Source organism: Ostrea edulis, chromosome 2, assembly GCF_947568905.1.
Source record: "Ostrea edulis chromosome 2, xbOstEdul1.1, whole genome shotgun sequence".
Lineage (NCBI taxonomy): Eukaryota > Metazoa > Mollusca > Bivalvia > Ostreida > Ostreidae > Ostrea > Ostrea edulis.
This window is the reverse complement of record NC_079165.1, coordinates 63,546,788-63,562,676: the sequence shown is the minus strand read 5'-3', so window position 1 is coordinate 63,562,676 and position 15,889 is coordinate 63,546,788. Positions and strand designations below refer to the sequence as shown.

General features: G+C 36.5%; 1 protein-coding gene across 3 annotated transcripts in view; it reads left to right on the top strand.

The window, feature by feature from the left end:
• The window catches only part of LOC130052251 (heat shock 70 kDa protein 12A-like), a 58,925-nt gene extending 44,382 nt beyond the window's left edge, over nucleotides 1–14,543 (top strand). For all 3 annotated transcript variants that reach the window (XM_056156685.1, XM_056156686.1, XM_056156683.1), the window contains 2 exons: nucleotides 3,812–3,965; nucleotides 7,992–14,543. In XM_056156685.1, coding sequence (XP_056012660.1) covers nucleotides 3,812–3,965; nucleotides 7,992–9,058 — 1,221 coding nt within the window. In that variant the 3' untranslated portion in view covers nucleotides 9,059–14,543. The remainder of the gene's footprint in view (nucleotides 1–3,811; nucleotides 3,966–7,991) is intronic.
• The last annotated feature ends 1,346 nt before the right edge of the window (nucleotides 14,544–15,889 follow it).

Here is a 15,889-nt window from a genome sequence, read left to right as displayed (position 1 = left end):
TAACAACAGCTGAACAGTGGCAGGGCTATGGTAAGTCAGTGCAGCGATGTGGTCTATGGGCCTCTTGTTTTATATTCTTAGACTAAGTGTTGAGTGCTGTTCTGGCTCTCTGAACACATTGAGTAAACAGGAGAAAAATTAGATGACATTTTCCTGAATGTTGTTTATGATATTTTGGACACCCCTTCCCCAAGCTGCAGCTTGTGTCCAAATGTTAAATAAATTATATAGTTAAGCCCCTCTTTACACTCATGCATTAAGTGCTGATCTCTCCAGCAGGTGCGACATTTTGTCCATGACATCTTAAGTTGTCCATGATGGTAAATGGTACATTGACGTCTCAAGGAAGCTTGGAGAGAAATGTCTGTCTGTAATGATATTATTATCCTGTTGTATGTAGGATTGATGTAATTTCCTGGATTTTGATCCTCTCAAGCTCAATAGCACTCTTGAGATTCAATGATTGGCCCCTAATTTTTGCAGTTTACAAATAGGTTTTTGTCATAGTGAAATTTTGGTAATACGCAATTTCCGAGTTGCCCAATAGTTCTTTCCCTTTGTGGAACTCTTACACACAGTGAGACGCAAAACATACTTTCGTCCACACGCGGTGGGTACAAATGCTCATTGCTGCCTTCATGTATTTCCTAAAGGATGATTATTAGACATCATGCAACCACCCAAACTACTAGGACACATAATTTTAGTAAGTTTATGAGTATTTGATAATAGAATAGTTCAAACAAAAATCGATAATCACCATCTTTCTCTGATAAAAGTATCACTAGTGCAGAAAAGAAAATCAAAAATTATTTCATATTTAATTTAAAGGCCTTATTCAAACAAATATTATTCTTGATATGGTCAGTCTATACCAATGGCTGGTATAAATAAAATTTACGCTTTCATAACTTTTATCCTTATTTACATAGCTAGTCTATAATAATGTATACAACTCGTAGCTACCCAAGTGTTCAACAGAATACTGAACGTACCTCCATCGCAGAAGAGCTGATATCTCAGAAGTTGCGTATTCCATCTCTTTTACCACAAATTGTTGTCTGATAATTTCGTCAGCGAGGTACATGTATATATTCCATAAGCTTCAGTCCAGCTTTGTCACAAGACAATAACCATCTCCGACAACTGCCAATGTAACTTCCACCATTTTGTACTCCAAGACTGAGGAACTTCATTTAGACCGATCATTTTTCTTCTTTACAAATACAGCTAGTTTTGATACACCTACTTTTTTTATCCCCTACCACAGTGCGGAAGGGGAAATAGAAATACCGGTGTCCGTCCGTACATCCATCCACCCACTTGGACTTTGTGCACAGAACCCCTCGAAAACCGCTAGACGGATTTTGTTTAAATTTTATTGGATTGTTATAGTCACCATATGTAGTTGATAATATTGCGCCGCCATTTTAATTCAACTTTTACAGGAGTTATGGGACTTTGTACAGGAACACTTTGTGGATGCAACTCCTCTGAAAACGCTTGACGGATTTTGTTCTTTTGTAGGATTGTTATTCACCAAATATTGATCTTATTGCGTCTCCATTTTGATTCAACAAATTTTACAGGAGTAGGATTGTTAGTCACCATATTTAGTTGATCATATTGCACCACCATTTTGATTTGACAAATTTTACTGGAATTATTGGACTTTGTTGAAGTTGTACATTCTACACTTTAGGAACACTTTGTGGATGCAACTCCTCCGAAACCGCTCGACGGATTTAGAATTTTGTAATATAGTACTTAGTTAATCATATTGCACCACCATTTTGATTTCACGAATTTTACAGGAGTTATTGGACTTTGTTGAATTTGTACCTGCTACACTTTAGGAACACTTTGTGGATGCAACTCCTCTGAAATCGCTCAACGGATTCAAAATTCGTTCAATTTTGTAGTATAGTACTTAGTTCATTATTGCACCACCATATTATTTGACAAATTTTACAGGATTTATGGGACTTTGCACAGAAACGCTTTGTAAATGCAACTCCACTGAAAACACTTTACGGATTTTGTTCTTTTGTAGGACTCTTATTCACCATATTTATTTGATCTTATTGCGTCTCCATTTTGATTCAACAAATTTTACAGGAGTAGGATTGTTAGTCACCATATTTAGTTGATCATATTGCACCACCATTTTGATTTGACAAATTTTACAGGAGTTATTGGACTTTGTTGAAGTTGTACATTCTACACTTTAGGAACACTTTGGGGACGCAACTCCCCCGAAACAGCTCAATGGATTTAGAATTTTGTAATATAGTACTTAGTTAATTATATTGCACCACCATTTTGATTTGACAAATTTTACAGGAGTTATGGGACTTTGTTGAATTTGTACCTGCTACACTTTAGGAACACTTTGTGGATGCAACTCCTCTGAAATCGCTCAACGGATTCAAAATTTGTTCAATTTTGTAGTATGTAGTACTTAGCTAATCATATTGCACCACCATTTTGATTTGACAAATTTTACAGGAGTTATAGGACTTTTTTGCTTCAACTTTTTTGAGGCAGCAGAAGAAATGGCTATATGCATAGCAATCTTGTTTGGGCTTTTTAGAGGGTCATCTGAGACTTGTGGGGTAGGATTTTGGTGTAATAATTACTTTCGAGTGTATGCAATCCAAACAATGGGAACATAAAACCATATTTACACAGAATCAGGCATAGTAATGTGTTTAGTACCTTTAAAAATCACAGTGTCTGTTAAAGTGACAGCCAGGTCTCTAGTTCGGTTAGAGTAAAAAATACGACCATTTACTTAGGGTAGTCTGGGTAGCGCAGAGGAAACGCTCTCGCTTCTCACTGCTGCGAACTGAGTTCGATCCCCGTGATCGGCAGTGGTAGTATGTGAGAGGGTATGGCGGATGCCCGTTTGGACACGTGGGTTTTCTCCGGGTACACCGGTTTTCTCCCACATAAATGACCCCCTAGCGCAAACATCCATGCATCAAAAAGGACCCGATTGGAAATAAGCTTTCGAGCTTTCATGAGTTACCCTTGGTATTTAAGTATGTATGATTGTATGTAAGTACATGTACATACCGAATAAACATTCATTTTATTCATTTACTATCTCAGTCATAGTCGAAAATATGACCATTCACTTACTTGTCGGTATCAAAATTACTATCACGAAACATTCCAATATTTCATCAGTTATTTTCAACAGACTCTGGAACAAAAGACAGTGAAGATTCAAACAGACATCTACTATATTTGACTTATTTGTAGTGTTGTTCTTGTAAAAGATATTAAAAAAGTATCAAGCATGTCCACAAGAAGGATCAAAATTCAAATCGTTGAATTACATGCAAATACACTACATTTTTTGTATGTTACATCACACCGAACACACCAACCGTGATAGTTCAGTGGTAGAATGTTCTCTTCGTAACTGGGAGGTTGTAAGTTCAAACCCCGCTTGTGCCCTGGCCGCAGCAACCTAAGACGTAATTATAGGTAGAGACTATACTCCTTCGCCAAATGCTCTGCATTTAGAAGTGAGGGTGTCGTTCGGATATGACCTTCAAAATGGAAGTTCCGTGTCAGGCAGGCGTTGGCACGATGAAGAACCCTCACTGCTACAGCTGTATGCGATAAGCGTTATAGGTCTAAATTTGTGGTACGTTTACCAACAGCTGGTGATGTCTCGATATAAGTGAGAAATTCTCAACGGGACGCAAAACAAAGAAACAACCAATCACACTAAACATGTATACAATCGTTTTTGTTGTTGTTTTCTTTCGTTTTGATTTTTTTTTTTGTATGTTCACAGGCAGGGATTAAACAGGCGGATTTGGTCATAGTGCTGGAACCAGAGGCGGCATCTATCTACTGCCAATACTTGCACATTGCTAAAAATGACAGTGCATCTTTGGCTTTGGGAGTCGTCAAACCAGGCACAAAGTACATGCTGGTTGACCTCGGGGGTACGTGATCAAGGATTGATATAAAGAAGTCGTCAGATTTTCTGCCTACTTTAATTCATACAACTGATATGCATGTTAAATAATATCAGTCTTTATACATGTATTTATAAAATGTATTATTTGTTGATTTATATTTATACATGTGTATTATATAATTGAAGATATCTTCTATTATTTAATTTTATGTTAATTTGGCTTTTCATAAACGCTAGTCTTTCGGACATGATCCCATATCACAGTGGCCATTTATGGGGTGTCAAATTAACGTAAACTCAAGTAATTGGAGATATCTTTAAGAATTGAAGATATCAACTCAATTGATGCATGCAAAGGAGGAATGCTACACCAGAGAAATTTGATATGGATGAAAAGTGGAGGATATGTACAACGATATTTTGAAATTGAAAACTTTCAAATTCACTTTATTTAGTCAAAAACTGCAGTTTTATATGAAAGCAATCTGAGAAAAATTTAAAACCGCTGCTGGACTTGAACACGCGATCTACAGTTCAGCAGTCGACATACTAACCTACTGAGCTACTCACCTAGGCAATTCATTTGGAAATTAATAGACAAATATTGCTGATATTTATATTTTCATCCATATTTTAAAAGGAAGTCCGCCATTATGACGATGTATAGTACCTCCTTAAAGATCTCTTCAAATAATTAAATATTGCACGCATTAAATGAAATGTTGATAGCATGAATTATTCTGCTGAATTAATGTGCACTATAATGAATCGTTGCTCTTTTAAACTGAATTGATATCAAGTTTGTTCAAATGAAGGGCCATGACTCTTTCAAAGGGGAGATAATGACAAAAATGCAAAAATAGGGTGGGGTCATTTAAAAATCTTCTTCTCGAGAACCACTGGGCCAGCAGAGCTGAGATTTACATGAAAGCTTCCTGACATTGTGCAGATTCATGTTTGTTCAAATCATGGCCCCAGGGGTAGGTTGGGGCCACAATAGAGGATCAAAAGTTTCACATGGGAATAAATTGGGAAAATCTTTAAAAAAATCTTCTCAAGAACCACTGGGTCAGAAGAGCTGAGATTTACATCAAAGCTTTCTGACATAGTACAGATTCAGGTTTGTTCAAATCACGGCTCCGGGGGTAGGTTGGGACCACAATAGGAAATCAAAGTTTTACATGGGAATGAAAAGAGAAAATCTTCCTCTCAAGATACAAGGGCCAGAATAGCCTAGGTTTACATGAAAGCTTCTTGGCATAGTGCAGATTCAAGTTTGTTCAAATCATGCCCCCCAGGGTTAGGTTGGGGCCATTATAAGGGATCAAAGTTATACATGTAAATATATAGGGAAAATCTTTAAAAATCTTCCTCTCAAGAACCACTTGGCCGGGAAAGAGAAACTTTACATAAAAGCTTCCTGACATTGTGCAGATTCAAGTTTGTTCAAATCATGGCCCCCAGGGGTAGGATGGGGCCACAATACGGGATCAAATTTTTATTTACTAATATATAAAGAAAATCTTTAGATATGGGCCCAAGGTGAACGATATGGCCCATGTTAATGACAACTTAAGATAATGCGATATGAAGTTAATTCGTTGTTGAATAAATAAGATAGGCCTGCTTGTTTCTTCAATGCGTGAATTTAGTCTTGAATCAGCCTTATGGAAATCTCCAGAACAAAGCAGGCAACATCATACCAATCGCACATTCTCTGGCTTTTCCGGCAAGCGAGAAGCATACAATTGTGAAGGTGTTCAGTGTTAGTTATACTTATGATACATTTTGCTAGGCCCATATTTATCATTTTATTAAGATTTATAATTATTTCACTTACATGTATATATATCTCTCATTCAACGAAGGGCACCCCCTTCCCGAGATCGACGATCTGACACATCGATGAATTTTAAAATACGATATTCACTTTACATTTTCTATGTTCTTGACTTTTTCCATAATTATAGAGGTCTCTGTTACGACTTTTTGTAATAATTTATTAACCGTTACTGATATGTACAAACATATATAGATGAACACAAAAGTTTTTTTTTCTATCTTGGTTGAACGTGTTTTGTGATGACACATATCTTGAAAGTAAGTAATATTAAAGTAAAAAAACAACTATCCAATATGTCAGATAATCATATCGAATGGTCTGGGACTGTTCTGGGAAGTTTGCGCCTTATTACTTAAACATTTTACCGAAATAGGTTGTACACTACCTGACAATATCAGGCCACTGTTAAAGAGACACTACAGCTCATTTTGCGCAAAAATCATGAAATGACAATTTTCCTAGCGCTTTCTCTATTTTTGTTGCATTGTTGAAAGTATGAACTTTGCGAAAATAACACTTATCTAAATTTAAAAATTATCGTTTTAACGTAAAAATTAATACTTTTTGATGGCCTATACAAAAAATATCGAGTCTCCTCCTTTCAGTCTTCAGACGCATGCGCATAGACAGTAAACAGTGGAGCATGTCGTCCAGTGAGAGAAAGTGTAGTTGATAGATCTAGAATTTTGACAGATTCTGTGAGAAAAGAGGTAAAAATAGAATGAGATAAAACTCATACGTGAAATAAAATTTACCTTGGTATCAGTTTGACCGTTGGAAAACAAAGAGCTCGGAGAAACCCATGTAACTCAGTGGCGGATCTAGGATTTCCGAAGGGGGTGTGGAAGTCAAAGATTAGCCACAGTAATCGGCCATTCTGGTGCAAAATTTAGATTTTCATTCACAATCTGTGGCGTAAAAAGGGAGGGGGAATCCTGCCCCCCCCCCCCCCCCCCTAAATCTGCCATTGAGACTAGCTGCGAAGACACTATTTTTAAAAGTAAGTGCTATTTTTATCTGAACACGACACGTGTTAGTTGTAAAAACATCGGTCAATGGGAACATGGAAGGGTTTCTGTTGAAAAAATGATTTATATAATTACTTATTTTAAGGAGCAGGGAATACTCTTATACTTGAAAGGTGAGTGTGGACCCCCTTGAAGGGGAATTTAAATAATTTCGTACACAACACATTTGCTGTCATTCAAAACCACGTGATGTAAATAAGCATTCAAAAGTCCGAGTCAGAATGAAGAAACCTTTGAATTCCGAACGATCTTCAAAGCGCAGTTGAGAGTAAATTGATGCATCCCAATTGTTCAAAATTGTCAGTATCGATATGAATTTTATCATTTTATCAATACATGTTTTAAAAAACACTATTAAAATGTGGAAAATGAGCTGTAGTGTCTCTTTAACAATTTAGCAGTTTTTCTGTTTGTCATTCATATAGTGCATTACGTTTTCGATTATTGCGTTTGACGAGAAGAAACGATGTGTATTTATAATTTTGTCCATAAATTGTAGCACTGGACAAAAATTACCATTATAAACACGTTCGTAATACTCAGTTTCAATATTGAAGTTTTGAATGACCGTTCATTTTCATGACAGATTACGATTGCATTCGTAAAATCATTATCTAATTTTCAGTACGGAGAGAGATCATTTATGTTACATAATGATTAAGAACATTTAATTTGGAGCTCCATGTGACTTCCTAATAATCAAGTTTTATTTACTGTATATGATATTAATAAATAAAACATAACTAATGCATGCATTTCTTCAATTCTTTTTCTTACATTCATTTTAGATATATCGTTCATTCAATTCATGTGCGCAACAATTCAAACACGCATTAAAAAGTCATTCCTCTATGTACTGCTATTTAATTAAGATTTCCCGCGCTTACGCGGGGTTTCATCTAGTGAACACAGATAAATATAGTATGTCCAATTTTAACGACTAGAAATTCTGACAAAAATGAAAGTATAATGTAAATGTAAGATATAAAATAATGTCATTTTTGAAAATACATGTAATACCTTCATGAAGTATACCAATATGAAGTGTTGCAGTTCATACCCATGGGCTTTTTCAAAAATGAAATTTATTTCTTGATTATATGTCTTACTTGGTAAACTAATCACTAAAGCCGGACAGGTAATATACATGTATATATATTCCATCAATTTCTATTTATAGGTAGTACAGCAGATATCACAGTGCATCAGAAGTGCGAAGACAATACTTTGGAAGAAATTCTTCCAGCAAGTGGAGGACCGTGGGGAGGAAAATCTGTGGTGGATGTCTTTATGAAATTTATGACAGAATTAATGGGAGAAAAAGTCATGAAAGATTTTAAGAAAGAAAGCATGGAAGATTATCTTGAAATTATGAGAACTTTTGAATCAAGGAAAAGTACTATAAAACCCGATGAGGATGGGGATACACACATGACTATACCACGAGCCCTTTTTAAGTTATGCACAAAATCAAATGGTGTCAAAGATTTCAAAGATGTCATTGATAAACACGAAAAGTATAGAAATGATGTGAAATATGCTGCAGGAAGACTTAAATGGGAAAACAAATATTTTCGGGGATTTTTCAAGAAAACTATTGACAGCATTGTCAAACATATTGACGAGTTGTTTGAAGAGGATGTTGTTAGAGATGTTGACATCATCGTAATGGTTGGAGGCTTCTCAGAATGCATGCTGGTTCAGGACGCAATCAAAAAGAACTTTGATCAGAAAATTGTCATTGTACCAGAGGATGCAGGATTAGCTGTAGCCAGGGGTGCTGTATATTTCGGTCATGTCCCTGACGCCATATCGCGGCGATCGGCACCGTATACTTATGGATTCCAGACGTGGCCAGAATTCAAGGCAGATCGTCATCCAAAGGAGAAAAAGGTCGAGATCCAAGGATCCATGCGGTGTCGTGATGTTTTCTTCAAGGTCATCACAAAAGGTGAGAAGATTATGCCAGGACATTTGAAATCCCAAGTCTTCCAGGTCTTGAATAGCGGGAAACAATGTCTGGAGTGTGGCGTATTTATTTCCGATTCAACGAATCCTAATTTTGTTGATGATCCTGGCTGCAGAATGCTTGGGATTCTGCAAGTTCCATTATCTGGTGGGGGCGAGCAGACAACCTCTGTAATCGAGGAATCCTTGATTTTTGGTGAAACTGAGTTGAGATTTCAAGCCAGAGATGTTTATACTAAAGTAAACCGCGAGGTTATTTTTGATCTCCACAAAGACTGATCAATAACTATCCAATGGAAGGAGACACCATAAAGACAGTGAATCAATTGTGACAAGTAAAACGATAAACAACAACAAATACAACAAGCATACGTGTTTATTTAGGGGTCTCAAGTAGGTATGGTTTATTTTAAACCATACAAATTATATTTTGAGTCCTTTTCTTTACAAATATTCTCAGGTAATTAAATCTCCTTACTGAAGTTTGTAGACTATTGTTTTTGCTCGGTTCTTATTCCTTCTTTCTCACGCCTAAAATTGTCTTAAGTAGCCATTCTCCGTAACCCATTAATGAAAGTATCAGATACTCAAAGATATCATAGGCTAATGTATTGATAAACTAGTTTTGCAAAAATGGTATAATCTTTACTCATTACAACCCGCACTTTTAATCTACACAAAATAACTACCATAAAGCCGTAAGCCAGGCGAGCTTGTTGGGGCAGCCGGCGTTTATTATGTAACGCCATACAAATGCACATATATACATACAATGCTATATTTTATAAACGACACTAACTTGTACGGTATTGTGAAACGAAAACATGAAGTACTGCTTTGTTTAAAATTTTAAACCCCCATCACTGACGTTAAAAACCGCCCAGGAAAAAACATAGATGGTTAACTATGGAAACCTGTGTCCGCACAAGTGTAAATAACGTCTCTGGGGCAATGCCGGACGAGCATTTAAGCAGTACTGTAGTAATAAACATTGAAAAATGATAGTAATTTGAGGTAATCTTTGAAAATTTGATATTTAAAAAATAAAGCTCGAGCGCCTCGTGTGAAGCGTTGACTTAGAATGACCAAACACGAGACTATTACTCGAATTCACTACAATTCTATTGGCCTTCCTATGGCCCCGCCTACTTTTTTTCGCATTGATACGTTTCTATCATACAAGATTTTCCCGCTATTCTACGAAACACGGGAAAAATCTAGTATAATCTTTACTCATTACAACCCGCACTTTTAATCTACACAAAATAACTACCATAAAGCCGTAAGCCAGGCGAGCTTAGAATTTAAGTCGTCCAAAAGTTAGATATGAAAAGCAAAATATAAATCAAAATGAATAATCTTTCACAAACATGAAAATAATGAACTATTGATGTTACAATCCCAGATTTTTTGAAACTGACATCCGATTTTCAATACTGTCTTTGATATAACCGTCTTTTGAGGAATCTGAAATCCAACGTCCGTGCTTTTTCCAAATTCTGTTTTTAATAAACTTGCACCACTTGCTAAATGACGACATATATTTTTTACACGTATTAACACTTTTTGATTTTATGAGAAATTCACATAGTTTCTTTGCTAAGAGGACGTTGTTTGAGTCGTCCAGGGTAATTCCAGTGGCGCTCACAATGTCCTCTATGTTCTTCTCCAATCTTAACTCTGAAAATAAATACATTAACGAAAATAAGCCTTTAGTCAAATTCTAATCATACTATTACCATATCGAAGATGTTGGAACTCCCAAATATTTCGTTTTCTCCCTTGCCCTTTTGGGTAATATAAGACGTAAAATACTTTTTGTCTTGAACGCCATTCTCCCATGTATCCCCCTTTTTAAGCATTGGCCAAAAAGGTGCAGATTTCCACAACGGAGTAACTAAACTCCCCCCCCCCCCCCCCCGTCTGATATGAGTTTATTTATTGTTTTACAAATAAGTCTAGGTGGAGGTACTAGCCAGTTATTGTCCTCTCCCCAAAATTGCTTAAAAGCTTCTACCCCACTGGTGTTAGAACACCACCATCTTGAATTAAATTTAATACACTTGGTATTATAATCTGTTGCGAACCTGTCGCATGTGTGAGGCCCCCATAGAGTATCCATTTCTTTGAAAATGTGATTTTTGATTCCCCAGTCATCACTATCGTAACATCTACTCAACGTATCCGCATGGACATTTTTATTTCTTGGTACCCAAACACAGTTAAGTGCGACGTTGCTGTGAGAACATTTCTTACGAATTTCTTGTGCAATCCTATGCAAATGAGGCTTTCTACTGCTCACCTCTAATATTCTACTGACATTTTTACTGTCTGTGTGCCAATCTACACTTTCTCCATGAATACTTTCTCCTATAGTATTCAATGATCTATTAACAGATTCTAGTTCTCTCGCAAGTAGAACTCTCACAAGATTCCTCACTTGTCCACAATCCTATGACTTCTGAATTATCATGGCCTTCTATAAATGCACCGTACCCAGTATCTGATGCATCGCTATAGACGTTCAAGTTCGAGTTACTCTTGCGAACTCGAATATGATCTGAATTAAGGCTCGACAGATTTTCTCTCCAAAATTTCAATTCCTCTACTGACCCTGAATTCAACTCAATATAAGAGTGCCAACTGAATCTTGACAAAATATCTTGATACAAACACCTTGTGTAAAAATTTACCGCGTGTCCTACCGCGGCTTCCATAGATATAAGCTGACCTGTGATGCTAGCAATAGCCCTAACGTGGAACCTGTTTTGACCGGTTTGAATTAGTTTTAAAACATTTTTTATACAATTCATTACCTTCTCAATTCGCTCAAAAGTAACTTTCAAATTACCTGTCTCTGTATTCCACTCTAAACCCAACCAAACAACTTTTTGTTTTGGATGCCATTCACACTTAGATTCAGCAATCACAAAACCCAATTCAGAAAGATCCTTTCTTACAAGTCTACTAATAGACTCTGCTTCTGAAAAACTATTAGATCCTGCCAAACCATCATCCAAATACATGATCACTTGTAATCCTAAACTCCTCCAATACTGAACAACTTTTCTCAAAACTTTTGTAAAAATAAAGGCTGCCGAGGAAATGCCAAAAGGTAAAACATTAAACACGTAATATTTTTTCTGACCATCATGCTCCCAATGAAAACCCAAATATTTTCTGTGTTCTTCAAAAATTTCTATATGATGATATGCAGACTTAAGGTCGAAACTAAACAAAAAATATCCTGTATCAAAAAGTTCCCGAGCAGTTCTAGTATCTTCCATCCGAAATACAAAATCATGAATGAACTTATTGATGTGTCTGCAATCTAAGACTAAGCGTGGTTTACCTGATTTATTGAAAGCCACGGTCAATGGATTGACCACAAAGGGAATGTGAGTTACCTGTGTTATACAAAGTTTCTGAAGAAGCTTTTGAATTTCTTGGTAAACAATACTCACGTTGTATCTGGCAGATTTGTTGTTGTTAAAAAACTCACTTGATGGAACGTGCTTAAATGGAATTCTGTAACCATGCTCTATAATACTCAAGACATAATTGTCCGTACAAATGCCCTTCCATTTCGACAAATGCATTTTCAAACGTAAATATGGACTGACATTTTCAGTATCGTGAACATTTTCAGAAACTATAAACTGACTATTTGTTGTATCAGCTTTAACAGAATTGCTATTGTAATGAACTTTAGCATTTTCATCTATAATACTTGTACTTATCTTTACTAGCGTTTCCTTGTTACAGTCCCGTGCCCAATGCCCCGGGAAGCCGCACTTGAAACAGGTCCCTGGCTTCTTGTTGCTGTCACTTTTGTTTGACTTCTCAGATGTTGATTTGTCAGGAGTTGTATAAGGTGCGAATCTGCTTTGAAATCTGGCTTTTTGAGCTCGTTCTTCCTTCAACTTCTTTTCCGCGCGCATCTCTGCTTTAAATATTCTTTTCTCGTCTTCCTCGTCCGATGCGAGCTCGTGCTGAGTATATTCTTGTACTGTTCTCCAACCATTTTTTGACGAGTCAGCAAGTTTTACTAGCTTTTGTCTATCGTCTATAAGCTCTATACCTTCCGTAATGCTTTGGAAAGCGGCCTCGGCTTCACCTTCGTTGATGTGGGTGTTGGCCTGTACCATTTTATCTCTCACGGTGTTGTTAAACTTTAACTGTGCCTCGTTGCCTTTTCTTTTAAAAACGAAAGTCTTATCGGAAGCCGCTTGAATTTTGCACATTTGTTGTTCGTGTTGTTGTTTTTGTTGCTTCGAGATTTTCACCTCCAAAGAAGCCAATTTGGAATCTATAACGTCTGAGACTATAGATAACAATATACCCATTTGTTGGGACTCCATTTTGCTGCTCCAAAAGTAAAGTTCGAGCGCCTCGTGTGAAGCGTTGACTTAGAATGACCAAACACGAGACTATTACTCGAATTCACTACAATTCTATTGGCCTTCCTATGGCCCCGCCTACTTTTTGGCGCATTGATACGTTTCTATCATACAAGATTTTCCCGCTATTCTACGAAACACGGGAAAAATCTATTTTTGTTTTCAGATGGAAGGGGGGTATGGTACATTGGGGGGAGGGGGATCTAACATAAGAATTCTATGAGGAAAATTAATTGCAAATTCAACAGATATAACTTGAAAAAAAAATACGACAGATAGAGTCCTAGGGTCTTCTGAAATGAGAAGAGAATGTCGGACCCTACAAACTAGTATCAAGGCTAAGGGACTCCAGCGACCTTGATCTCTGACCATGAACATAAAAAGTGGTATAATGTAACTTTAGAATCGGGACTGATAGCGACATTGGGTCATCAGAAATGATAAGAGAATGATAGGACCTACAATTTAGGTAAATTGACTCCAGTGACCTTGACTTTGAACATAAAACTGATAAATTACTCCAGAACCAGATCTGATTGAGACACGGGATCTTCAGAAATGATGATGGAACCTACAAATTAAGATCAAGGTCATTCAAGTGATTCCAGTGACTTTAACCATAAACCCTATATGAATTTAGAACCGGGATTGATATTGACTTTGAATCTTCAGAAATGATAAGAGGTTAAAAGCTAGTATAAAGGTTAAATGACTCCTGTGACCTTACCTGGATCATAAAAACTTATTACTTTAGAATGTAGACAGATAGAGACATGGACTTTTCATGATGTTGTGACCTACAAACTAGAGTCTGCCTTGACATTTGACCTTGATCATAAAAATCTCTTATTACTTAGATATCATTGGGACCGATAGACATGGAATCTTCAAATGTGATAAAAGGATGTTGTGACCTACAAACTAGTATCAATGTCAAGTAACCTTGAGCTTTTACTCATAAACATCAAAATGTAAATAAACATATTTTCGTAACTGATTGACAGGCATGTTCTTCATCAATTATTTTTAATGTTTTTCATTGGCACTAATTTTGTGCAAGGAAGTTATCAATATCGGGGGGGGGGGGTAATAGTACTTAGAAAAAGTCCTCTTTTATACAGTCAATACATTGTTTCGGATATGTTTTCTAATCATCGTTTATGATAATCGTTTGATATTCATATCTTGTCTTTCATTTGTAGTGCTAAAATAAAATTCATCAAATAATAATTTGAAATGTGTATTCATCACGGTCGGTGGTATAATGGAATATCTTCGAAGAATGATAATGATACCATTGAAGGAGATATTATGTAAACATAGTGAAATAATTGTGACATAGAATAAAAGCATCTGTACATGTTTGTTGGGTTTCTTTGTTTTTATACGCCCGTCATTAGACGGGACGTATTATGTTATGGCGCTATCCGTGCATCCGTCCTGCTGTCTGTCCGTCAGTCCTGCAAATCAGTTTTCCGGACTTTTTTTTTTAGCTCACCTGAGCTGAAGGCTCAAGTGAACTTTTCTGATCAAAATTTGTCCGTTCTCTGTTGGCGTCGTAAACTTTTCACATTTTCATCTTCTTCTCAAGAACCACTGGGCCAATTTCAACCAAACTTGCCACAAATCATCCGTGGGTGAAGGGCTTTCAAGTTTGTTCAAATGAAGGGCCCATTCTCTCACCAGAGGGCGCGTTACGCAAGCTTCACATACACCTCTGTCAACGCTTGGAATCACGTGACAATATAATCACATGATATAAACAATCATTCTCGGTTTCCTTTCCCTTTAAAAGTTCAGGCAACAGGTGATACATCAGGCTCATTTCATAGCCAACTGACACTTTAATAAGTGCATATTTACCATTTAGCTGTCTGTCTCTTATTTTACAAGTTTTATCGTATTTTTACAGCCTTTCTTACTTTTGATTCCATGTTTACATTTAAATCTCCACCACGTGTATATCCTACATTCATACGCATAATACGAAGTAGTTCCAAATTTATGATCAGAAAACGGTGATTTTAGTCAATTTACAGTAAGCATCAATTTGATTGCACCAAAAGCATATCATACTAGTTCTAATTGTAACGGGGACCGTTACATATGTTCCCCAAACCTACCCCAAATAATATGTGATGTCCTTGTGAATCTATAGCAAAATATCATTTTATTTTAGCCTTTAATTACATGTAGTACGTTTAATATGGTCATTTCAGTACCAAGAAATGAAAGAAAGCGTTGCACGTGCATACACGCGCACCCGTGTATGATTCCGAATTTTTGTTGATGTCGTTCAACAGGCATTTGTATCATATACCCACAGTATGAATTTCATAACGTTTCCACCAAATATAAGGAAGTTATAGCGATTTTGAAATCGTCCAATCAGAATTCAACACACGTGCATGCACGTGCTGAGCACTAATTCTAACCACAGCAATTTGTAAGGAGTACCAAGACACATCTAAAACCCTAATATCAATAGAATTTGATGAAAAACAAAAACGTTATCGTCCTTTAAAACCCGAAGATTTGAAAAACGTCGCACGCGCATGCACGTATGCGTTGACATTTTTTGTTACACCAAGATATAGATACACATATTGTCTACGTATGCTGTGAATATCATCTCATTCGCTTCATAAATAAGATAGTTACAAACGTTTTAGTACTATCCAATCAAAATGAAGCGCACGTGCATGCGCGT